We start from the raw sequence: 24,530 nt of genomic DNA on the forward strand, positions 1-24,530 counted from the left end.
CTTACTCATCTATTGCTTTAGCTCTTACATGAGACCACATAAATAACCACGATTAATTGCCAATCTTTACTCGATCGAGGTTGCTATTTAATTGACAGTTTTCTTCCTTATATATAACCTGTTTTTATTAAACAATAAAAAATCCAATTCAATCACAGAATCGCCAAAGTCCATATTAATACAGCTAATATACTCCACTAATTGCTTATATTCAATAAATTGAAGTAACTCAAAAGTCGTGGCTCATTCGAGAAAGTTGCTTCTTATGTTCAATAAATTGTTATCCAACTTCAATTCCTCGAAAGCTTTACCTTTATATATATATATATATATATATATATATTGATTACTATGACTACAAAACAAACATCATTCCTAGTTTGTTCTTTGAAATGACCGTGATCTTTTTTTGACCGGCAATTTATACATTGAAATGGCTATGACCGATTCATGAAAAATATATACATTGAGATAGCCTTGTAAAATTTTTTCTTCCCTACTTTTGATCCTGTCGTAGCAATTTATGTTATGTGAATTAAGAAAATTAGTTAAAATCAACTAATGCTTTTAAAATCTTAAAATTTTTAATAAAATTTATCAATTAGAGGATGTTGTGTTTAGCTAGTTATTAGGTTGTTCAATTAGTCAAGGGATATCAAAGTAAATCACACTTAGGGATAGAAATTAAAATCAATGGTATAAACAAGTTATATAGTACAAAAACGCTTTTTAATATAGTTAAAAAGGACCTTTTACATCAGTATTCTGAAATCGATATAAAATGTTTCAATGTTGCTAAAGTCTAAAGCTTTCTACACCAATTTTATAATAAATGTAAAAGCCCCACCATATAGACTTTATTGTATTAATGGAATATCAATGATTAAAAAAAATCAGATTGTATTGATTTGAATTTTGGCTTGGTCAATATATAAAAACATTTTCAAAGTTGAATCAAGTTGGGCTGTTTTGAATAGGTGGTTAGACCTGTAATAGGGATTAAGCCGGGAATTGGACCCCATTTTTCAAAAATTAGAATGTTCAATTTTTTTAAATTTTTTATCAAGTTTTTTCAGAAATGATCAATTTTTTTAATCATTTGATATTATGTTATATTATGTAGCTTGTTAAGTTATGATAAATTTAAAATATTTAGTTTTATTTTTAAGTTAAATAGAAATTTCATATTTATTTTTTATATTTAAATTATTATATACATATATAATTTTTTTAATTTAATTATTATATCATCAATTAGACCATTGATCTAACCCGACTGAACTATACGAACTGAGAATCGTTGACATTTTCAATTTAATGTCCATTACAGTTCTGAAAACATTGTGTGAGATTTTATATGCCAAGGATCACATAGAAGAGCCATATAATAAAGACATGAGGTGGTGTCATGTTTGGTCCTTTCAAGTGTTTACTTTTTAAGGAAAATAAAAATAATATATATATATATATATATATATGCATATACACTTTTAAAATATCAAAACATTTATATTTACTATATTTCATAGTTTTAACATACTAGATATTTGTATACACTCATGTTAGAGTTAGAAAATGAATGAGCTCGACTCATATGAGCCTGGCCCTTAAGAGCTCAGGCCTTAAGCTCAATTTTTTTAAAATATCTCATTTTTTTAAAACCTGACTCTTATATAAAGAGTTCAGGATCAGATCCATAAGCCCTTATTATTATTTTTTATTTTTAAAATTTTTTAATTATAATATTTCATATATTTTTTAAAATATAAATTATAATGTTTAAAAATTAAAAATAAATAATAAAAAATCTAATTGTAAAGTATAAATATATATTCTAAAGTTTAAATTTAATTTAAAAACTAAAAATATTTTATTTTTTAAGAAAAAAATAAAAATGGGCTTAAAAGAGTTGCCCGAGCCTGAGCCAATTTTTTCATGGCCTATCAGGGCCGTGCTTGAACGCCCGATTTTCTTAAAAATGTCATTTTTTTTAAGCTTGAACCCTTATAAAAATGAATTTAAATGGGTGGCCCTCCAAGCTTGATCCTTATTCCTGACTTTTCATGGTACTATATAGTGGTTATTTATTATCAACAAATTTATATTTTTTTGGCCAAAAAAGAAGTTTTTAGTTTAATTTAAAAAACAATAGATATTCCTTCTGACTTAGCTAGTAATATTAACTTTGTTGTCTTTGTCGTTCTACCCTACTCAATCCAAATGAGTTGAAGGCAACGTGGCTTACCAGTAATATGGGTTATTTGACACTAAAAGGACTATATATTATATCATTTATTTTTAATTTTATGTTAATGTTACTTTCTTTTATGAGAGGATCATGTTTAAGGATCGCTTAAGGAAATTTTTTTACAGTACAAAAATTAATATGAAATAAATTGTTGTTAAAATGTAAATGTAATTTATTTTTTCTCAAATAGGACTTGTTATTAGTTGTTATTTATAAATAATTTTTTTGAGTGGTCTTTAGATATAATTATTCTTACCTTTTTATTTACGGTCTATATAAATAAATAAATCTAAATTGGGGTAATTTATCTCCAGTAACTTCAATTTATCTTGATAGTCAATGAAACAATTATCTCGGACTTGATTATTCCCATATTTCACTCAAACTAATTTTGATGCCCCCCACTAGGGTTGAAACTTGGAATTCAATAAAATAAGCTGAGAAGGTAATAATGTGTGCAACTTTATGTTATGGAAATATTGCTACAAGCCGAAGAAATTAAATCACTTACGTAGACAATATAATTTACATATTTGAAACAAAGTAGTATCCCTGTCTGCCCTATGATGAACTAATGCATTTATAAAATATGAAACAACATAATTTAATTCACATAATTAAAATAGTGTGATCTATGATAAATTACTAATATATACTTCATTCGTTTAAAAATTTAAGACATTTTTAATTAAATTTCACCACTAATAAAGTAGTTACTTACTTTTTAATTAATTTTATCTTTTTATATTTATCCTTATTAAACACTCTATAATAAATATAAAGTTACCATTAATAGTATACTTTTGAAAAAAAATAATGATTACACCTCAAAATATTAAAAATGATTTACATTTTTTAACATTTAATTTTTTAAAAAATACTTTATATTTTTAAATGAAGAGAGTGTGTATATATATATATATATAAAAGAAACTGCACCTCAGTTCCTAAATTGGCCATCGCTCACTTTTTTCATTTCACTAAACAAACACTCCATAATAAGGATTTTATGCTCTCTCTTTTCTATCAATATAATATTGATGAATCCATCGTTTAATATGCATAACAAAATATAATCAAAAAATAATTTTTCATAATTCAAAATATATTTTTACATTTTCAACAGCCAAGAGTAACATATAAGTGATCTTTACTGTTTAATTTACATGATAATAGGAACTTACTTTAATTTCCCTTTTTTTACATTTAAAAAACCTTTCTCCGTTATTCTAACCAATTCCTAAACATATGAATCTTACGAAGTAAATGCTTTATGCCAAAAAAGTTGCACATGTTTCATATATATAATCACTTATTTTTATAAACCAAGCACGAAGTATTTTTGTTTAAAATGATGTTGATTAGATCATATTAGTCTACCTGTTTCTTTTTAACTGTAACTTTAAGTTTTTTTTAATTGTCATTTCGGAATTTCAAAACAACATTAATTACAGTTTTTTTTTTCAATTATTCTCTCTTGTCTTCATTAATTTAGAAAACCAAAGATAATATCAATTATACTAAAATAAATTAAGGGCATATTAGAAAATTTAAAAAGAAGTCTAACATACTAATAATTTCTTTTAATGTATGGGCTAAAATTTAAAACAGAAATGATAATTAACAAAAAGAGACGATACATGGGTATCAAATATCAATATATTTTTTGAATTTATGTGCACAATTCAAAGCTTAAAAACTTGTTGGATTATATCTTAATTAATTCCAATATTTTAAAGTAAAATTCATTTTCATGCCCCCCATGAAGTTGAAAACTTGGAACTTAATCAACCCAAGTTGAGGACATTATGAAGGTATAACAACTCTGTGTTGCATGTGGTAATTAACCTGGTAATTAAAAAGCAGAAAATAGAGCATTCTGCACAGATAATGGGTTAATTAATTAATCATAAATATATAATATTCCTTGCTTTATCCTTATTATTTTGTTTATCCTTTTGCAAAACCTCATCTTTTAATATTTTGATGAGACTTATATGCTTTACCTTTCTCACAATGTTGATTCGCCTTAAAAAGTGATGTTACAAGGTGGACCCTTGCTCTTCCAAAATAGTTGAATAGCACTTTCTACGGGGCCAAAAAAAAAAAAAAAAAGAACAGCACTTTCTCATTTTTTTTTAAATTGAATTATTTCACCTAACTCTCTTAGATCCGTATTAAATGTAGGAAACAATAAACAATATAATAAAAAAAAAGAGCCTAAAAAGGCATCAAACTTTTTCAATAAAAGATATTTTTTAAAAAATAAATAGCAAATTTCATTACATTAGCTTATTTTAACTTTCAGTGTTATTAACAAATTTCATATATATATCAAAAATAAAAATATTTTTTTTCATATATTCGTAATTAGGTTAACTCGTATCTTTCAGGTATGCCTAAAAATTCACCATTCAGAACGCGTCCTTAGATTTTTTTTTTTTTTAATTGAAGTGCGTTTTCAAATAGGTCCTCCTTTAGTGACTTTTACCTTAGTCAATTTTGCCAGCGTCGTCAATAACACGATTAGCTTTTGAATTCTTGGTATTTACAATTTTTTATATTAACTTCATTTTCATGCTCCCCATTTAGGTTTAAAACTTGGAATCCAGTCGACAAAAATCGACGACAAAATGAATACCTACAAGTGCCAGGTTAATGTTACTAAAATATAGTAAGAAAAGAAAGCCATTGTTGTTGTTGTTGTTATTCAAGACACTATCATTTACGTAGTTGAAACTAAAATCCATAATTAATCAATAAACACACACACACATATGATCAGGAAGGTACTACTAAGTTTCCTTTTATTAACTTCATCGTTAATACTATTTTGGGTCTTATGTGCTTTCTCTCTCGAACAACATTGACCCACTTAGAAAAAGTAATTTGGAAAGTGGACCTCTCTTGCAAAAACATGTTTCACAAGACATTTCACTTTTCACCCGGAGCTAAATAGTGGCTTTAAATTTAAACATTTGTTTATGTTAGGTTAATTAACCCCTACCTAGATATTGGCCGCCAGAAACCAAAGATATTTTTTTTTGTCAAGTGGGTAATCTTAAACTTCTCAAATAAATTAGGTGCCTCTAGAAATGTCCTCACCTTTTTGCTTGAAAGAATTGATTTGCTTTAGACCACACAAATAAAAGTTCATAATTAACTTAAATGGAAAAAAACATACATCAACGGAGAAAAAATTGTTCGAAAATCACATTAAAAGACTTTAATGTTTGGTCTCAATGGGAAAAAAAGTGAGGAAAAAAAAAGGTGAAAAAACGATGAGAATTTTTTTTTTTAAAAAAGTAAATTGTCTTACTATTTTCCTTTCTCCCGATTTTTCCTCACATTCAAATGAAGGGTTAAACTTATATTTAGCTTTTAATATCGTGATAGAATGTTGTTGTCAGAATTTAAGGTTTACCTATCATAAAATTTTAGAAAAATTATGAACAGATTTTAAGAAAATTTGGTCACCATGAGACAAGTTCGGGTTGTATCAGACAAGAAGGAAGGATAGAGATGTGTGAAGAAGACTCTCTTTCTGGAGATATTATGTTAATTAATGAAGATTGTTCTGGAGAAACCGCCAGACAATATATATAATGAATTAAGGATTATGTCGTCTCCGACCGTATAGCTAGTTAAATCGGGTTATGATTAATTGTGGGTGCGAAATTCATGGTTTCCACAAATTCTTCTTATTGGATTACATTCATCCACATCCCCCGACTCTCATTTTTCTGATTCCCATTTTTTTAAAAAAATAATTATATATGAAGATTTATATTTTACAATTGGCATGGAGATATTTTGAGAAACGGGAAAAAAGAAGAAGAAGAAGAAGAAGCTAAGCGCTCCTTTCATCTTGATAATTACTTCCTCGACAGCATCACTGTTCTTATCTTTACATCTGGAGCAGTCTGAAAAAAGAACAGGAATTTCCATAATGGTTGAGTGCTTTTGCATGGCGGTGAATCTTTTTTATAAAATTATTGTTTGATATACCAAAGGACAATTATTGTATTATTTTAAAGATTGGGTCGAATATTTATGACGAGCGCGACACACATTGTGTGTGTTAGTGTGAATGCTTAATTAGCGTAGATATAGATATCAAATTCTGTGTCTTAGGGATAAAATGAATCATCATCAAATTCAGTCACCTTTTGAAAAGACTGGGCTTAATCTAACCAATATATATAATCCTCTAGAAATTTCTTGATCGTGTGCGCGCGCGCGCGCGTTCTCGCACTGATATAAGTTGACCTCGCCAATACATTGTAAATTACAATTGCAATATAGAATTGATTTTTAATGGTTCAAATATTATAAACGAACCCGACAAAGGTTGATGAAAATTGAAACGTCCCTTCTCCTTTAAATTATTAAAGCCCACTGAAATTATAGCCGAGACGCAGCTTGCAGCTGTTCCAGCGTTATACATGCTCACACACATACATATGAACACAGTATTAGCAGTATTGCCAGCCATTGATGACCAAGGCTAAGCTTTTAAAGCTCTTTTAATGTGAAGAGAGACCTGCGGTCCAAACCCTTCAGAACTATAAATATATAAATAATGTAATTATGGACCAAAGGTGAACCCTGTCTTTCTTCTCCGTGGTCCTAAAAGTGCACCCTCCCTGGTCCAACCCTAACATGTTCTTGCTTCCTAACCCAATCTCCTCGTGGGCTTCCCAGGGTTTTATCCTGATTAAGCCGACCAGATCATCGCCTTATTAATGTTTGTGGGTTATCATGTTCATGATTAAATTTTTTTTTTTTGTCTCTGTCTTCAGAGGTTGTATCATACTATCCCAATTACGTGCCCTTTTGTCCTTAGCTTGACGCAGTGATGTTACTGTGAACTACTTGATAATGACCGTGCAGTGTAGCTACCTAGGGTTTATCCTTTATAGTGGTAATTATCTAATATTCTTGTCAGTGAAAAGAAAAAAGAAAAGATCCCTTGACATGATAAAACTCAATCCTAATTCCCAATAATCTTTGTTGGCGCAGATATATCATTTCACTACTTTTATAAGGCAGAAGTAGAAAGGTCGCCGGTAATGGCTATTATCCTATATAGATAAAGAAAAAAGCATATTTGAGATAAGTCTCTGAAAACAAGCCATGTGACAAATCTGCAGCTTTTCTTATCCAATCTTTTCTGTGACAAATGGTTCGTCTGGCTTTATTATATATTATGGAAAGACAAAATATGAGCCACGAATTTAACCACTGAAGCAATATTCGCAGAAGCATCAGTTAGGGCGACTGAACTGATGTCTTCACTTTAATTTTTCTTGCCCAGGACGCACAGCAACACGAGCAAGCATAGCATAATTAATATTATCCTCATTGCTTCCTTGTTCTTACGTACAACAGAGACAAAAGCAAAAACCACTCATTCTGGTTGGAAACATTTGTCTGCTTTTAATAGCATTAAAGTTGGCCATTGTCGGTCAAGTTTTCATGTTCAATGAACGCATCTGGTGTGCCTGCACAAGGTGATAAGGCTCAATGCTACTATATATATATATATATATATATATATGTTCTGTGTGTGTGTGAATGTTACAAGAATAGCTACAAGACACAGTGCATGCACACGCTTCAATTTGTAGGGTCTGTACCAAAACCAACGTGACCACCACCTCTGCTAAACATGCTTCACCACCCAGTTTTGGACCTTTGTACAGTATATATGTGTGGCTGTGTCCTGTGTGGATATTTGGAGGAAACAAGATTTTTAGGGTTTTTATGTTTCTGTATCAGGACTTAGACTTGATTTTTTAATTTCAACTATGTATATATTTTTTTTCCCATGCACTTTATATGAAGTCTGAGAATGAGTGATTGAGTGTTGATCTGGAATATTTATAGCTTATGAATAATACAAATTCTTATCTTGATGCATGCGAATTTAAAAAAATTTATTTTGGTCACTGCTTTTTTAAAATTATTTTCGTTAGGTTTGTTGCTATTTTTTTTAAACAAATAATTAATTACGTGGCATTTTGATAAGGCTTTTTATGGGCCAGCCATTTTTATAAAAGTTTTATGGTTGTCCTTGGGCGAGCCCAGGTGATGGTAGGACAGGCCCAACTCCACTGGCTGCGGACAAATCTGAATTGTGTTTCTGGATTCATCTATTTGACTTGCCAATGTTATCGCCCTCGTCCGTAAAGTTTATGTGACTCAACTTTAATGTTTGTTGGTCCGATGATTTGACATTTGACATATAACTTAAAAGTTTATGAGATCAAATCTCATGTTTAATATGAACCTTTTTGATCGGTGATCTATAAATAAAATCAGTAAAATTAGCCAACTCAATTAAGCCTTCTCGTTTCAACTCAAAAATAATTAAGGTTAGGTTGCTTAGTATAAAAGGGTGAAAACAAATTTGTAACCTAAAAAAATTAGCCTCTATGAATTTAAAAATAAAAGTGTTGACCATTTTAAACTCTATTATTTTTTAAAAACAAAGAGGTAAAAAGATACAAAATAAAAAAAAAATATCAAGTGCTTTTCATGCTTATCTCAACAACAATCACTTTTGATATTGCATTTGATGTATGTTTTAAATGTTTTGTCAATTAAATTTATTATTTTTTAATCTTGATTTACTTTGTTAATATTTAAGTGATATTTTTTCAATCCCCTACAAATTATAATATAGGATTATCAAGGTATTTGAACAAGCATAGATTGTTTTTTTTTTTTCTTTACCAGAAAGAACCTTCAAAGTGTGAGGACCAAGTTGGGTCAGCGGAAATGATTGAAAGCGTAAAATCAATTTGATTTATTAAATACATTGCTCAAACGACATCATCCAGTCATTTGCCTGTTTGTCGTTTTTGCTTGTTGATCTTTTGCCTTCGTGAAGCGCGATGAGCTTTGTCGCAGGAAGATAGAGGGAGCGAGACCAAGGTTGGTGCCTTGGTGGTGGTGGTGGTGGTGCTGGTGGTGTTTCATGGCAACCCTTGCCTCCTTCCTCTTGCCTTCTCTTCCTCGTCTTCCTCATATCCCCTCACATGCCGGCTTTCCCACCTCTCTGCTCGTCTGTACTCCTTTGCGCTCTAACTTGAACCCTAGAAAATTTCGGACCCCTTTTCTGGTTGTTGCTTCTTCACCCAAATCTTTCGACGATTCCAGCTCCAAAAGGCTGAGGCCCAATTCTCTTAAGGTCAGTTCTTTCTACTGAATTGTTCGTATGATCTATAATTTAAATTGACTTCTTCAACTCGTTTCTTTCTCAGTTTTCTCTCCTGGAGCTCCATGTTGCAATTCCTAATTTTGAATTCTTTTTGGTACCCTTGATTGGATCCTTTTCCCTTCTCATGAGCATGAAATGAATTGGAAATTTTGGATATTGAGTAATATACTTTTTTTTTTGTATGCTGATTCTTATTATGGTGGGAAGTCACTTGGAGCTGGCATGGTATATCATTCAATTCAGATCTATCCAAATGGATGACTTAATCAAGTTTTCTTTTAACCTAAAAGAACATTATCATATTATGCTTAGTTACAATAGCATTTTTAAGTTTTGCTCTTACAAGTTAGGTGTTGTTAGTTAAGTGATCCATTTAGCAAGATTTGAATGGAATGGTATGCTACGTTAGAGCTGATAACATGGTATAGATGATAATTTTGTCACTTATGGTATGCTGGCATGAGCTCTATCATATACTAAAAGACCATGTTTTGGAAGAAAGTATGATTATCGATGGGTCCATCCTATTGTGTTACTCTGACCGCAGAGCAATCTTTTTTGAAATATTCCTTGCATGGCATTGATAATTGTTGGCTAGATGTTGTATCGGTCGTGTTTCACATTTGAGATAGATGATTGTTTTCTTCTTATTTCATTCAATGTGTGCATCTTACAGATGAATATTCTATGATGAAAAACACGTCATTGCATATGTTTGTTCCGTGATAGTTGCCAACAAGATGGTGACTTTGACGCTAGAGTGTTATTATTTCAGAAATCAGTTCTCTTGGAGTTGATACAAGACATAGAACCTCTGGATATAAGCCATATCCAGAAAGATGTATCTCCAACTACAGTAGATGCCATGAAAAGGACCATATCTAGTATGTTGGGTTTGCTTCCGTCTGATCAATTTCAAGTTGTTATTGAAGCCTTGTGGGAACCCCTCTCCAAATTATTAATTTCTTCGATAATTACTGGGTAAGTTCAATGTCTGGGTCCAATTTCTGAATTATGTGGGAATGATGTTTGCTTTTTATCTAAATTATAGTTTCTTGAATCCTGTATTCAATTTCTCTGCTCAACTGCTTATTTTCCCATATCAGCGCACAATCCTTATATAGATCAGAGTAATATAACTAGGACCAACCTTTATTTTTTTATTATTTTTGTTTTTTCACATGCATATACCTTTGCAATTGCTAATGTGTTATCAATGAATCCTAATGTTTTGAAGCGTTATGGAAAAATTTCCTTCTTAATACAGGTATACATTGCGGAATGCTGAATACAGATTTTGCCTCGAGAAGAACCTCGATATGCATGAAAGTGATCTAGAAAACCTGAAGGCAGAAAGTACTGAGCTTGATGCACAAGGATTAAATTTTGACAGATTAGATGTAATTGACTTATGCAGAAGGAATGATTTGTCTCCTGAAGTTGACAAGTTGGATGAAGAGACAATTGGGGATGTTAATTTTCAAAACCTTGGTGAAATGTCCACTGAAGTTCAACAGTATATTTATAATTTGCAATCTCGTTTGTCTTCCATAAAAAAGGTATGCCACCAGAAATCAAGGATGTAGGAGCAAAGAGTTTAGTGTGAGATTTCTTGGGGAAGGGAATTATGTGGTCAATGTAATATGCTTTATATTGGACTTGTTAGATGCTTGATGGTCAAATATCATGATGTGAGATCTCATCTGTTAATTTTGGACATGTTCGAGTTTGTCTACTTTACTATGATCAATCTGCAATTCTGTTCCCTGTTATGCAAATAGGCCATCCAGTATGGTTTTTTAATTGTCTTCTTGTTCTGTTTTATTGGAATTTTTTCATAGGAACTTAATGAAGTGAAGAGGAAGAGTGCTGCTCTTCAGATGCAACAGTTTGTTGGGGAAGAAAAAAATGATTTACTGGATTACTTGAGATCTCTTCAACCTGAACAGGTTTGTCTTCTTCTGAAAAATTATAATTGGCATTTATCTCAGGCCTTAGTTTTTCTTGTTTATGTTGCATTACATTTATTTGTTACGGTGTCTTCCTATAGTTTATCGTTATGTGATTTTCCTGGCCCTGGCTTGTCATCCTAGCGTGTCATGTTCATTTATTCCTCTGAAAGATTTGGATATTGAGTACTGAGAATCGTGCTTAGCTGTCATGTTCTTGTGTTGGCATATTGATTACGAATGAGCATAAAAAAGGATAATCTGCTATCTGGTAAAAGTAATTCCCTTGCTCTCTGGTCTGACACATCTCTTGCTTACCCTTTAGGTGTCTAGTTTTTATGCTTTTTCCCCTGATAATTTCTTTTTTAACTTCAATAATTTAAGTTCACATGATTTTCCACGTTATTCTCCTCTTAAAGTTATCTTCCGTTCCTTCTCTATGGTGAAAAACCCTAGGATGTATATGTAACCAAATTCAATATTTTTTGTTGTCCTCTCTACCATGTTTCTTATGAAGTATAGCATTATAAACTTGTGCTCACCTGTTCAACTAGGTTTTCCCTCGTTTTTTTCTTTTCTTTTTGTGAGTAGGTTTTCACTTCATTTCTTTCTTTTTCTTTTTTCGGTGAGTGTGACTCATACTATTTGTTCCTAAGTAGGTAGCTGAGCTATCAGAATCTACATCCTCTGAACTTAAGAACACCATCCATTCTGTTGTCCATGGTCTTCTTGCTACTCTTTCACCGAAGATGCATTCAAAAGCTTCAACAGTGTCTGAGAATACAACTTCTGGAACAGTAAATGGTGGGATTGGGGATTCTACAGAATTTATTGAGAATGCCTCACTACAATTTCAGCCTGTTATTTCATTAACTCGGGATTATCTGGCCCGTCTGCTCTTTTGGTCAGTTACATATTTTACCTTTGTACCTTATTTTATCAGGATATCTATATTTTTATTTACCATACCAGGACAAGTACAAGAGAAGCGGTGTTGGCTCTGGAAGAATTGTTACTCTATTTGTTTTTATCTCTACCTCAGGACACTTGACACATGTCCCAACCATATCAGAAACTAAACTTTTTTGCATATTTTTTGAGAGTGGGGAGTGGGTGGGGTGAAGATAAAGGGTTAAATAGCAATGGAAGTGTTTTTTTTTTTGGGTTGGGGGGGGGGGGTAAGGGGGATGCCATATTCTAAAAGCTCACTATAATGTCAGAATAATAACTTGCGATGTAGCTTGAGATGATTGGTTATCTGGCATCCAGTGCTGTGCCTGCTGATGCTAATATTCTTAACAAAACTGACTTTTGGTTTCTCCTCCTCCTTGAAGGTGCATGCTGTTGGGACACTATCTTAGAGGTCTCGAGTACAGGATGGAGTTGATGGAACTGCTATCCCTGAGCGGTGACAGCTTAGAATGATTCACCGGGAAGTGAGTAAATTGCTTGAATCCTGATCTCGTTTTGGCGGTGCCTTATGTATTGTATATAGCAATGTTGAGGTTTTCTGCGATCCATCTTTTGAACATCAAGAGATTAGAGCACGGACGCAAGTGCCATGTTATTCCTGCTTGGAGCCAGAGCAATCCTGTCTTCTAATTTTCTGCTAAATTGCCACTCCATGCATCTCCTCTTGTTGCTGGACCTTTGGAAGAACGAAGTGGAATTATTGTCGCCAGGTGAATACATCATGGATTTTGGAATTGCTGAGACTGTGGCAGACCGAGGTGCAAGGTGTAGATGTGATGCCTTAAAATGCTGTCATTTGTTATCTTGATCCAGTAATAAAGAGTTGATAAAAATTATGAATAAATTTCTAGTTGTTTGAATACTTTTAATTTTAGTTGTGCTAAAAACTTTCTGGAATTATTTTAATAGTTACATCTGTAAAGATACGCCAGTTGATTATTTTCGACTTTCCATTTGGTCCTTCTTGTTCTGTACACTTAATGTTGGTTGGAATATACTTAACCTGAAGAATTAGAGCTACTGTTCGTGTTATTTCTACTTGTATTGATGAAGCCTAGATAAAGTTGTACCGTTACTGGGAATTGTGCGACACGCGACAAACCAGTTCAAGATCTAGTTTTGTGAAGAGATTAGTTCGGGTTGAATTCCTCGTGTGGGATGTCAAAACAACAGAATATTTATGGCGATGCGTTCTTAACACCGTAGCTGCAAGAATGTCGAATTAGAAAATTGGAAAAACTGACTTCTGGTAGAGCAGGGCGTGCTTCATGAACTCGAGTTCTTAAAAATCAATCAGCCCTAGTCAAAAATTGAGCTGGGTTAATAGTTTTAGATGAGTAAGCTGACTCTCTGGTCTTTATTAAAACAAATGCTTCAACCATTGTCTCGCAAGAAAATTTTAACTTATATGTCCACGCCACAGACGGCCCCTTGCAGATTCAATTGATTTTCCGAGACTTCCTAAAATAGCAACATGTTTAGTAAATAACTCGGGATTATGTAACGCATGATCCATCCATGTCAATTGGAAAAATTTTGGCCAGCTACTAGATTCATACTTGTGAGATTGTCTGTCCGCAAAGGAAAACCATTAAAACAATAGCTACTCACCTGATAATCTGCGAGCTTTGGCAAAGATGAACATCTCAGATGATGATAGCCTCAATCTTAAAGACCGAGGAGAGTGTGATACCAATGTTCAATTTTAAACCCACTCCTCCTTTTCTTAAAACTATCTATTTTCAAGATTTTGTGCTGCATCTATAACCCCAAAAAAGGAGAAAGAAAAGTCAGAGAAAACATTTCTCAGATGCCATCTACTAGTAATCACTAATCAAAGCATTTCTACTGACAGACAGGTTTGGTACTTTCAGATGCTTCACCAAGATAGCCAGTGTATTATATATGCCCTCAATTTGAGGATGTGACAAACAACCAACAAGAAACTCATGAACAACTCCATCCAAGCTAATCCAACTATATCCTGGTTGCTTCTTTATCTCTTTCTCTCTCATTTCCATCCTTAGTGCGGATACATCACCCCAATGGTGATTAGAGGCAAATGCATTAGCCAGCATTACATAGCCAGCAGAATTACTTGGGTCAGCTTCAACAAGCTTCATAGAAACCTCTTGGGCCAATTCAGCTCTGGAATGGAGCAAGCAACCTCCAAGCAGTGCACCCCAAACAAAATTGTTAGGCTTGAAAGGCATGGACGTCACAACTTCCAAAGCTTCTTCTAGCATGTTCCCTCTTGCAAGGAGATCAATATAAGAAGCATAATGTTCTGAGTTAGGGGAAATCTTAAATGTCATCTTCATGTCCCTGAATATTTGACGTCCTCTCTCCAACAATCCAGAGTGGCTGCATGCACACAAGACCCCCAGAAATGTTCCAGCATTAGGTTTTATGCCAAATTCAGGCATTTTGTGGAAGAGCCTCAATGCATTCTCTCCTTCACTATTCACTGCAAGCCCCATGATCATAGCATTGAACAAGACAACGTCTTTGGATTCTGCATGCTCAAAAACTTCCTTCGCCCTATCTAAACTCCCACATTTAGAATACATATCAAGTAATGCTGTAGCAAGAATTCGGTTTGTTCCAATGATACCCTTTCGTCCTTTAGACATCATGTACTCATGAACCCACACACCAAGATCCAAATCACCAATCTGAGCACAGGCTGAAAGCACGCTAACCATGGTGACATGGTTGGGTTCAGTTATTTGATCTTCCACCATCATGCGGAAAAGAGTTAAACCCTCCAAAGGCAAACCGTTCTGAACATACGCATTCATCATAGCATTCCAAGGAAGCACACTTCTTTTACCTATAGAAGAAGTCTGGTCAAATCTTTCTCTGCTTGTCTCAATCATTCCCCACTTACCATGCAAATATATGAGAATTGTATTAATGGAGTCACTGAAAATTTCTTCAGGGTCAGCGTTATCAACAAGTTCCAAAAGAATAGCAACCCATTTCTGAATACTTGGTATCTCGAGGTTAGAACATGCTGATAAAACACTGACCATAGTATCATTTTCTGGATGTATATTTTGCTGAATCATCACCTGGAAAAGATTCAAAACTTCTTCACTCTTACCCGACTGGGCATAACCTTTGATCAACGAAGTCCAACAGCTAACCACGGTTCTGTCAGGAATTTCATCAAACACTTTCAGTGCAGATCTCAAATCATAAAGCCCTTTGGCGTAGACTGAGACCAACCCATTGCCAACGAATGAATTATTAAGGAAACCCATCTTCTGAATTTGAGAATGAACTTGTTCAACAACACGGCCATCTTTGGACGAAATACATGCCTTGAGGAGGAATGAAAAGGTTAAATCATTAGGTGAAAGAGATCGTTGTTTCAGATTCTTGAACACTGAGAATGTGTGCGAAAATTGACCCTCATCAGCAAGGACTCTAATAGTGGCATTGAAAGGGAAGATGTTAGGATTCTGCAGTTGATGGAAAATCTGGAGAGATACACGAGATGCATAACAACCAATAAGACGCGTGGCGATCCAATCGTTTTGATGGGCTCCTAGTTGATAAATGCGAGCATGAACTTGAAGAAGATGAAATCGTGAAATGGGGCCCTGCAGGAGGGCAAAGATGTTTGCAAAGCTTGGGGATTCTAGATTGGAAGAGTGGGAGTGAAGAAGCCGAACAGCAGAGAAATGAAATCGAAATTTTTGGACTAGATCACGTTGGAACTGTGAAAGCATGTTTGGGAAATTCAGGAGCGCAGACTTTGACATCAAGGATCTTCATTAACGTATTGCAAATGAACGAAGCGGGATCGAACTCTTTGACGTGCCACATGTTTTGTGAAAATGAAACTTCCTATCTATACAGCAATAAAATGACAATGCCGATTAGTCTTTAGTTGCATTGTTGACTGAAGAGTAAGAAGTTCCAACCTCTAACCTTCTAGAGAGAAGTTCTAGCTTCTTCCTCGCCTTCTCTTCGATTTCCTCAGCTTACTCTGTTTCATTTGCAATATTTGGACTGCTCCAATGACATTAGAAGCCATGGAATTCAACATATGCATGATCACGGCAAGCTTCAGGTTGATTATGCTAGGATCACTATAGGCAGCAGAATCAATAGGGTGTCCTTTCTGTACCAATTAATCAGAGGTTAGCGCACTTTAGAGAGAAATTCAACATCAAATTACATGTATATGCACCTTATTCAATCAGAATCTGAAATCAATCCGTTTTAATTTCTCATTTCCCAAAAAAGTAAACAAACAAACTTCAATACTTGCCGCATAATCAAGAATCTTAACCTTTCCAATTAATTAAAATTGACAAGTGTTATTAAAACCATTGATATAAAGTACATTCAACCAGAAATTGCTATAGCACAAGCACCCATCATCTTATACACCTAAAGAATAATAATATATAACGCCAGCAGTTTCAACTTTCAAAATGATCTTTAAACATGGGCATTAAGGCTAGACCCTGGCTGTAGTAAAAATAAATAATGCCAGCAGTTTCAACTTTCAAAATGCCGGCAAGGAAGATGAGAAATGTAAGAATGAATTCATTTACAATTACAGATTCTGGAATGGCATGAATGTCAGACTTCAATAACCAAATTCATTCTTCCTAGAAAGTTAGAATATTTTCTTCTTAAATCCACGAGTGCCCTTATAACTTTAAAATGGAAACATAAATTATATGAACTATAAGTAAATTACAATATTAATTTCTAATCATAGTTACAATACTATTTCTTATATTTATTTTAATCTAATTTAAAAATAATTAATAATAAAAATATTTTTACTAATCTCTTCCTGCTCCCTTAATCAATTTCCTAAACACTTCAAAAAAGAAATTACCGTGTCCACAGATTAATTTGTGCATAGAACAGGTTTGTGAACACTGCACAGTTGTCATTTAAATTAATCAGTACTCACCTCATCATTAAACTAGTACAGGTTCTTTGGATGCCAATGCAACTACATCAATTTTCTCCTCGCATTCTTCCCATTTGAGATTGCATTGTTCTTCAGTAGCACTTGCATCCTATCATTATAACTCAACAGGTTTGAAATCATCAACACAAATGTCAACTATTCTCGGTACTTCTTCTAACAGCAGCGCTAGGTGCCCGAAGAAAAAGGAGCGAGCACATGCCTTATCTTCATCAATCTCAATAGTTCCACTTTCATGATAAGGCGCTGTGAAAGTATAGTCATAATCTAGTATTACTTGCTGGGAAGGTTTGCTGCAAATTTTTAAAGTACGTGAGACAAACAGCAAGAACTATTTTCTGGTAAACAAAGATATATATTATCAACCTGGTATTATTTTAACGCAATTGATACAACTTCATTGAAAAAAAATTCTCATTTATATTATATTCCTCACGATGTGAAAATGCATCAAACGATTAATAGGCATTTTCATACAAGATAATGTAAATAACCCTTCTTACCTTCTAAACTTCCACTTTGCAGCTGCTGGCACTCGCACTTCCACTGAGGGAAAAGCTTTCCGTTTCCAGCCAGGCAGCGCATCAAATGCATTAAAATAAAGTCTAGTGCCACTCTTCTCGTGTTTTAGAATCAAAGAGTTTTCCCCAGATTCTCCGTTACTGGAAAATAACGCCCAGAACCGACCGATGCAAGAAGAGTACGTAGATCAAAAGGTGAAGATACGGAGGCTCTACCATGAAGGGACAACCTCCAACCTCAATGATCGCTGCTAGGCCGTTTAGACGGACAGGCAAGGACTATGGAGGCGGAACCAGCGAGACCTCTGGATTGGATTTGCAAGTTGGGCCAATGATGAAAGAGAAAAGTCCAATTGTGATCACAGATAGAGCTATATGGGCCAAATGGAGCCTGGAAAAGCAACAGGTCCAGACGTAGAATCCATGAGCGCCAGAATAATGAGCTCAGTTCGGATACTGACAAATGAGCAACAAAGTGCGGACAGAGGCAGCCATGAATGCCTGCAACTGCAAATGGTGAAAATTATAGAGATTGTTTTTGTAAGTTTTTAAAGCATAGAAATGCACCAACAAATTTAATCTTCATGTTAAATCCTTGATGATTTAATTTAGAGGTCCCGAGCTCAACACCAAAAGCATAGGAATGTGAGGATAAAGTATAAGGATTGAATCATTAGTTTTTATTACATTTTAATTTAACTTTTTCTCAAAATGTATAAGTTATTGAGAAATTATGAGATGATTTGTATTTTTTGTATTAAGGTTTAAAAATCTTATCATAAAAGAACCTCAGTTTGATTAAATTGTAAACTTATTTTTGTTTTAAAGAGTATAAAAATTTTAAATAAAGAGTATAAAAATTTTAAATATTAAAAATAATAAAAATACGGTATAAATTGTGATCGCTTCCAAGTTTTTACGTTATTTTCATAAAACAAGTGAAAACAAAATGAAATAAGGGCAAAATTATACATGGATCTCACGGAGCAAACTTATTCGCAAATAAATCCTGTAAAATTTAAAAATTACAGCTGGATCCCTTGAGACCTTAATGTAATTTGAAATTAGAATGTAACGATAATAAGATCCTTCTTAAACATACATCAATCAAATAATTAATTTACAATAATTTTATCATCAATTTATAATTATAATTTTAATGTTTTATAATTGTAACTTTACATATTTAATAATTAAATAATCATGCATTATTAACAAAATTTAACATTAATTATTTATAACTACTTCATCAGTCATTTATAACTATAACTTTAATATTTTACAACTGTAATTTTATATATTTAATAGTTAAATTTAAAGTTATAGTTGTAAATTATTGATAAAGTAATTGTAAATTATTTAACTAATATAATGTATATATGTCTAATAAGTCTATTCTAAAGGACCTAGTTGTTATTTTTAAATTTCACAAGATTTATTTATAAATAAATCTATTTCATGAAACTTATATGTAATTTTGTTAAAAAATAAAGGATGACATATTTTGGTCAAAAAAAGATGGCATGTCGAAATTATAAAAAAAAAGCAATGAAATTTTAAAAAAATTAAAACAATAAAATGCCAGTGAATATTTTGAATAATTTTTAAAATCAATACGTTTATCGAAAAATTTTAAAAGATAAATCATGATTATCTTCAATTTTAAGCATATATCTTTATATATATAGATATATTAAATTCAACGAAGCGATATAAATGAATTAATAATAACAGTCGATAACTGTTAAAATTTTAGAAGTATATAGTTGTCCATGACAAAAAACAATATTTAAACAATAAAATTTATTGAAATAAAAAATTTAAATCGCACCAAACTATTCATCGGTTATGGTCAAACAGCCAACTAATTAGTTTTTTTTTTAACATTCATTAAATTAATATCATTAATTTATTTAAAATATTAATGTGATCTATACACTTTTATTATTCACTGCTTCAACCTCCTGGGAATCTCATAGTGTTACGAACAGGGATTGGTCTGGAAAGACTTGTACGGATAGATAGGCGGTAACAAGTCTACCTCTTTATGCCAAAAAAATAAAAAAAGAAGATTCACCTTTATTGATTCAAATTTATTTAATATGAGATCTTCTTCTTCTTCTTTTTCTTCTTCTTTATATAAGAGACAGATTGAGAGAAGGCTTTAATTTGACTCCAAAGTCTAACTTTCCAGGCACGCTTAATTCATCGTCACCAAATTTATTAGGTACGTCTTCTCTTCTTCTTCTTATTATTATCACATGCAAATCTACTACTTCTTTCTTTCTTGATTTCTTTTTCTTACTACTTCTTTCTTTCTTGATTTCTTTTTCTTTCTCTCTTTCTTTGTTTCTTTCTTTCTTTGAATTTGATTTTCCCTAGAATATGTTTCATTGAATGAAAATATTGTTTAGGCCAGTTTAGAGATGGTTTCAACTGGGGAAACAAAACTTCAATGTACCTATGCATAACTTAAATCTCTGAGTTAAGTATTTGAATATTTGAAAATTTTATAAACCTAATAAGAACCTAACATTCATTTACAATATTTATAATTCATAGTTCATGACTTTCAGTTTGTGTTGCGTTGTTTGTTAATTTTTGATGATATTTGTCCACTTGATAATTCAAACATTTACTCAGTTTGACTTGATTTCTTAATTAGGAAGGAAGCATTGTTTGATTCGCATGTGATCCCTTAAGATTTGCCCTTATTTATCCAAATTTATTTAATCTGAGAGCTTCTTCGTCTTCTTTTAATATTAGCTTGGAGGTTTTAACTCTAAGCCTAATTCTGGTGTCTTTGAGCTTAATTCATCATCATCTGAATTTATGAGGCACTTCTTAAACCTTTCTTTTTTTAAAAAAACTACTGTTACTACTAATAGAACTATTTTTTTCTTGGCTTCTTTCTTTGTTTCTCTCTTTAATTTCTTTTTGTTTTATTATCTGTAGAATATATTTCACTGAATGAAAACATTGTTTAAACCAGTTTAGAGATATCTTTTCAATTGAAAAAAAGAGTTTCAATGTACCTGCGAATAACTTAGATCTCTAAGTCGAGTATTTGAAAATTTTATGAACTCAAGAACCTATACCATTCGTTTTCAAGAGTTATTATTTTTAGATTATGACTTTTAGTTTGTGTTACGCAATTGTTAATTTTTTATTATATTTGTCTATTTAATAATTCATACATATACTTGATTAGGAACCATTATTTGATTCACATATGACACCCTCCTTGATAACACAAATTTCAACACTTCTTTTTCTGTGTCATTAATTTTTAACTCTCAAACAAGAATTTTAAAAATTATGAGGACAAAAAGATTGCTCACAAAACAGACACCATGATTCTGATTTTTTATTTAATAACGATCTGATGCTCTCAAACTATGCTAGTTACTGATAAAATGGCTACAGAACCCTAATGTTTTAAGTTTCAACCGAATTTTTTTGACCTTTTTATATAGAAAATTCCACAGGATATATGTATAGAGCTCTTTTGTTTTGTTTTGTTTCTTTTTTATTTATTTAGTATCTTTTTTAAAAATATGGAGTTAATATTTCCTTTATTCTGATAAAATTTTCTTTTTCCTTTTTATTTTTTTAATATTTTTTCTTATACCAGCTAGTTCCATGGAAGAATCTAATCAATTTCTTCAGAACGGGTCTCTTTCTCCTCATTTGCCTAATACCGTCGAACTTCTTCCAAATCAAGAAAACCAGCACCTGAATGATCAATCCCACGCCAGAAACCCTAAGTCAAAAATAGATTATTCTCGGTTGACTAGTCAGCTTGCAGAAAATCAAAATTCTCTTAACATGGGATCTGATGAAAATAACAAGCACAGATCCTTGCATCCTCTGGAGGTTCAATTGCAAAGCCTGAGAATTGATTCTGCAATGAAAGGACTACTTCATGAAAGTCTTGTTAATCAAGAAGTACTGTCTGGAAATAATAATATTATAAATAATCAAATCCTACTTGGAAACTCTGGGATTGGACCAAGCCATGTCCAGCAAGTCCAAGTAGGCAACTTTGGGATTGGATCAAACCATGCCTATAAAGGGCCACCTCGTGACAAAATTTCAAACCATCAAACCCTAGCTGGAAACTTTGGTATTGGACCATGGCCTGGTTGTCATGTAGAACTACCTCATGGGAACAATACAAACAAGGAAACCGTAGCTGGGAATTCTGGGATTGGACCAAGCCGTGGTTATAATTCTTCTGATGCAGGAAGACTATTGATGAGACAGCAGAGATATAACACCATAACATCACTAGAAGCTGCAACGGAATCAAGGGTGGTTTCAATGTCAAAAGAGGAAGATGGGAGTGAATTTTTGGTGAGAATGTTGGATATGAAGAACCCTGGAGATATTGAATTCATTTCAAGGGAGGTCATTGATCACTTGCAAGATCTAATGATGGATCAGTTTGGGAGTCGTGTGATTCTAAAGTTTTTTGACATACTCAATGAGGATCAGTTGACTTCCTTTTTTGACATGATCACTAACAATTTGCTCCAGTTTGAAACTGTCTGTAAAAACTATATCGGGTATGCTATTTTTTTATTTATCAAACTATACATCTGTTTCATTTTATGATTTATGTCACATGAAATTAGAATATTTAAAATTCTTATTTATTGTAAAATATATAATTTTTTTTAAAAAAGACTCAATTTGATAATTTTTTATTTTTGTTTTGGATTTTGTTCAATATATTTTTGACTATTTTTTTTTTTTGGTTATAGAAGTAGAGTTATACAAAACATGATAGATCATTTTACAACAGAAAGGCATATAGATCACTTTACAAATGCTCTGGAGCAAATTGTTGTCCCATTGGCCACTTCCCCACATGGTAGTTATGTCCTTCAGCATTTCATGGAAACTTGTCCCCCTTCTTTTTCAAAGGTAATCAATACACCTCTTCATCCCTTAATTTTCTTATTATATAGTAGTTATCAACACACAGACACACAACTAAAATAAATACTGTACCTATAGTTAGATTCTTGTAAAGATAAATTGATTATGATTTAGTAACCACTTTTTTTAATAAACTAAATAACCCTTGTCATGTGTACTCAGAATATATTAGATGTAATGGCATTTGAATGCACTCATATCGCCACAGACATAAAGGGTTGCTCTGTTCTTCAAAGATGTCTATCTTTTGCTACACCTGAGTCTTCTCTCTTGTTGATTTGGGCAATTAGCAATCATGTATCATTTCTAGCACCACATCAACATGGGTAAGTGTGTCTTTAATTCTTCAATTCAACTTTATTATTATAAAATCATTTATATATATCTTTTAAAAATACAAGTTGGCTCTTTACATGAAATAATTAAATAAATATTTGCAAGCTAACTATGTTGTTATCTATATATCCACAGGAATTATGTGGTGCAATATGTAATAAAGTTGAAGATGTCTAGACTTAATGAAGATATAGTAAATCGACTCAAAGGCCAATATGTTGACTTGTCTATGAACAAGTATGCTAGTAATGTGGTGGAACATCTGTTGCAATTCTCAACTGATAAGAATGTTGCTGTTATAGTTCATGAGATCATGGCTAGCCCTAGATTTTTGCATCTTCTTCAAGACTCTTATGGGAATTATGTTGCTCAGAAATCTTTAGAATGCTCTGCGGTTAGATTCGACTAAATCTCTTTACTTAAATGGTTTTTATCCCTTAAATTATATTCTTATAGTAATCTTTGCATGCATATAATGTGTGGATACTAAGTTTTCTGTTCTGGTTTGCAGGGACATCTCTACCATAAGTTGGTGAACCAAATTTCGCAACATTTTAGAGATTTGCGTGCTGACCAATATGGAAAAAGGGTTTTAGAATTTATGTATGGCAGACGCAAATTTCATCCAAAATTTTGAAGAAGATCAACAAAAGGGATTTGGAATGTAACTGTAAAATGTGCATCGGATGCAAATCTTTGATGTACGGGCCAATTTAGTTGTGTTGTTAGGCTTTTAATTTGTTATTGGTAGTTGTTTTAATTTGGAGGTTATAGATTGTACGTGTTTGGTATGTGTTTAGTTTTACTAAGTTCTATTCATAGTTTGTAGAATTTAATTTCTTGCCAGTAATTTTGGAACTCTAATTTGAAATTTATATGTTTTCAAAGCTATCTGATGTCATATCTGATGTCTTCCAATTGCCGCATTTTTTTTAAACATTAATTTCATGTTCTGTGGCGTATATTCTTCTTTCTAAAAGTTTATTTTAAGGTTTAAACATGTAAAAAAGAATCTTCTTTCTGATTTCTTTTTTAAAAAAGCTTAGTTTGATGAAATTCTAAACTTATGGACCTTTGTTTTTTTTTATTTTGAAAATATACAATTTTCAAATTTAATAAAATTAGCAAATATGGAATCTTAAATGCAGAGTTTTTAGAATAATCTAAAGAATATATCAAATTTTATGTATCAATATCTTTTCATAATACATAAACTAAATAAGATTCATGATCACTATCCTATTTAATTATCTTAGCAAATCAAGACATAGCTAATATTCTAATTATAAAACAGCAACAACTCACTTTTAAACGACAATTTTGACTATTCATCTCCAACGGTAAAATGATTTATTAGCGAGCATGTCCATTGTGT

The 24,530-nt window shown here is 32.3% G+C and overlaps 3 protein-coding genes across 8 annotated transcripts; 2 read left to right on the forward strand and 1 right to left on the reverse strand.

Moving 5' to 3' along the window:
- The first annotated feature begins 9,092 nt into the window (after window positions 1-9,092).
- On the forward strand, window positions 9,093-13,426 carry LOC129292804 (uncharacterized). The gene is made up of 6 exons (XM_054930453.1): window positions 9,093-9,443; window positions 10,249-10,454; window positions 10,741-11,032; window positions 11,315-11,422; window positions 12,082-12,326; window positions 12,757-13,426. Exons 1-6 carry the CDS (start codon window positions 9,231-9,233, stop codon window positions 12,845-12,847), a joined length of 1,155 nt encoding a protein of 384 aa, XP_054786428.1. The 5' UTR covers window positions 9,093-9,230; the 3' UTR covers window positions 12,848-13,426.
- A 487-nt stretch (window positions 13,427-13,913) lies between these two features.
- Window positions 13,914-17,998, reverse strand: LOC129292802 (putative pentatricopeptide repeat-containing protein At3g08820). 6 transcript variants are annotated; one of them, XM_054930451.1, is made up of 4 exons: window positions 17,858-17,998; window positions 17,337-17,647; window positions 16,334-16,526; window positions 13,914-16,249 (listed from the first exon to the last, which is right to left on the reverse strand). In XM_054930451.1, the coding sequence occupies exon 4, from the start codon at window positions 16,162-16,164 to the stop codon at window positions 14,215-14,217; it is 1,950 nt and encodes a 649-aa protein (XP_054786426.1). In that variant the 5' UTR covers window positions 16,165-16,249; window positions 16,334-16,526; window positions 17,337-17,647; window positions 17,858-17,998; the 3' UTR covers window positions 13,914-14,214. The 6 variants fall into 6 exon arrangements, with proteins under 6 accessions (XP_054786426.1, XP_054786425.1, XP_054786422.1 ...); XM_054930450.1 differs by having other exon boundaries at window positions 13,914-16,253; XM_054930447.1 differs by having other exon boundaries at window positions 13,914-16,526.
- A 2,030-nt stretch (window positions 17,999-20,028) lies between these two features.
- LOC129292200 (pumilio homolog 12-like) lies at window positions 20,029-23,990 on the forward strand. Its single transcript, XM_054929760.1, has 6 exons — window positions 20,029-20,102; window positions 21,510-22,443; window positions 22,642-22,804; window positions 22,982-23,145; window positions 23,291-23,549; window positions 23,667-23,990. Exons 2-6 carry the CDS (start codon window positions 21,518-21,520, stop codon window positions 23,790-23,792), a joined length of 1,638 nt encoding a protein of 545 aa, XP_054785735.1. The 5' UTR covers window positions 20,029-20,102; window positions 21,510-21,517; the 3' UTR covers window positions 23,793-23,990.
- The last annotated feature ends 540 nt before the right edge of the window (window positions 23,991-24,530 follow it).

This window comes from Prosopis cineraria, unplaced genomic scaffold (assembly GCF_029017545.1).
Source record: "Prosopis cineraria cultivar Desert tree isolate PC_DT_omini unplaced genomic scaffold, ASM2901754v1 PC14, whole genome shotgun sequence".
Taxonomy (NCBI): Eukaryota; Viridiplantae; Streptophyta; class Magnoliopsida; order Fabales; family Fabaceae; genus Prosopis; species Prosopis cineraria.

Bases quoted from the DNA above. Each gene is read 5' to 3' on its own strand.
- LOC129292804 (XM_054930453.1), top strand. From the start codon at position 9,231: ATGGCAACCCTTGCCTCCTTCCTCTTGCCTTCTCTTCCTCGTCTTCCT. The intron at 9,444-10,248 runs GTCAGTTCTTTC...TTATTATTTCAG, and splicing joins TGAGGCCCAATTCTCTTAAG to AAATCAGTTCTCTTGGAGTT. The intron at 12,327-12,756 runs GTCAGTTACATA...TCCTCCTTGAAG, and splicing joins CTGGCCCGTCTGCTCTTTTG to GTGCATGCTGTTGGGACACT.
- LOC129292802 (XM_054930451.1), bottom strand. From the start codon at position 16,164: ATGTCAAAGTCTGCGCTCCTGAATTTCCCAAACATGCTTTCACAGTTC.
- LOC129292200 (XM_054929760.1), top strand. From the start codon at position 21,518: ATGGAAGAATCTAATCAATTTCTTCAGAACGGGTCTCTTTCTCCTCAT. The intron at 22,805-22,981 runs GTAATCAATACA...ATGTGTACTCAG, and splicing joins GTCCCCCTTCTTTTTCAAAG to AATATATTAGATGTAATGGC. The intron at 23,146-23,290 runs GTAAGTGTGTCT...ATATATCCACAG, and splicing joins CTAGCACCACATCAACATGG to GAATTATGTGGTGCAATATG.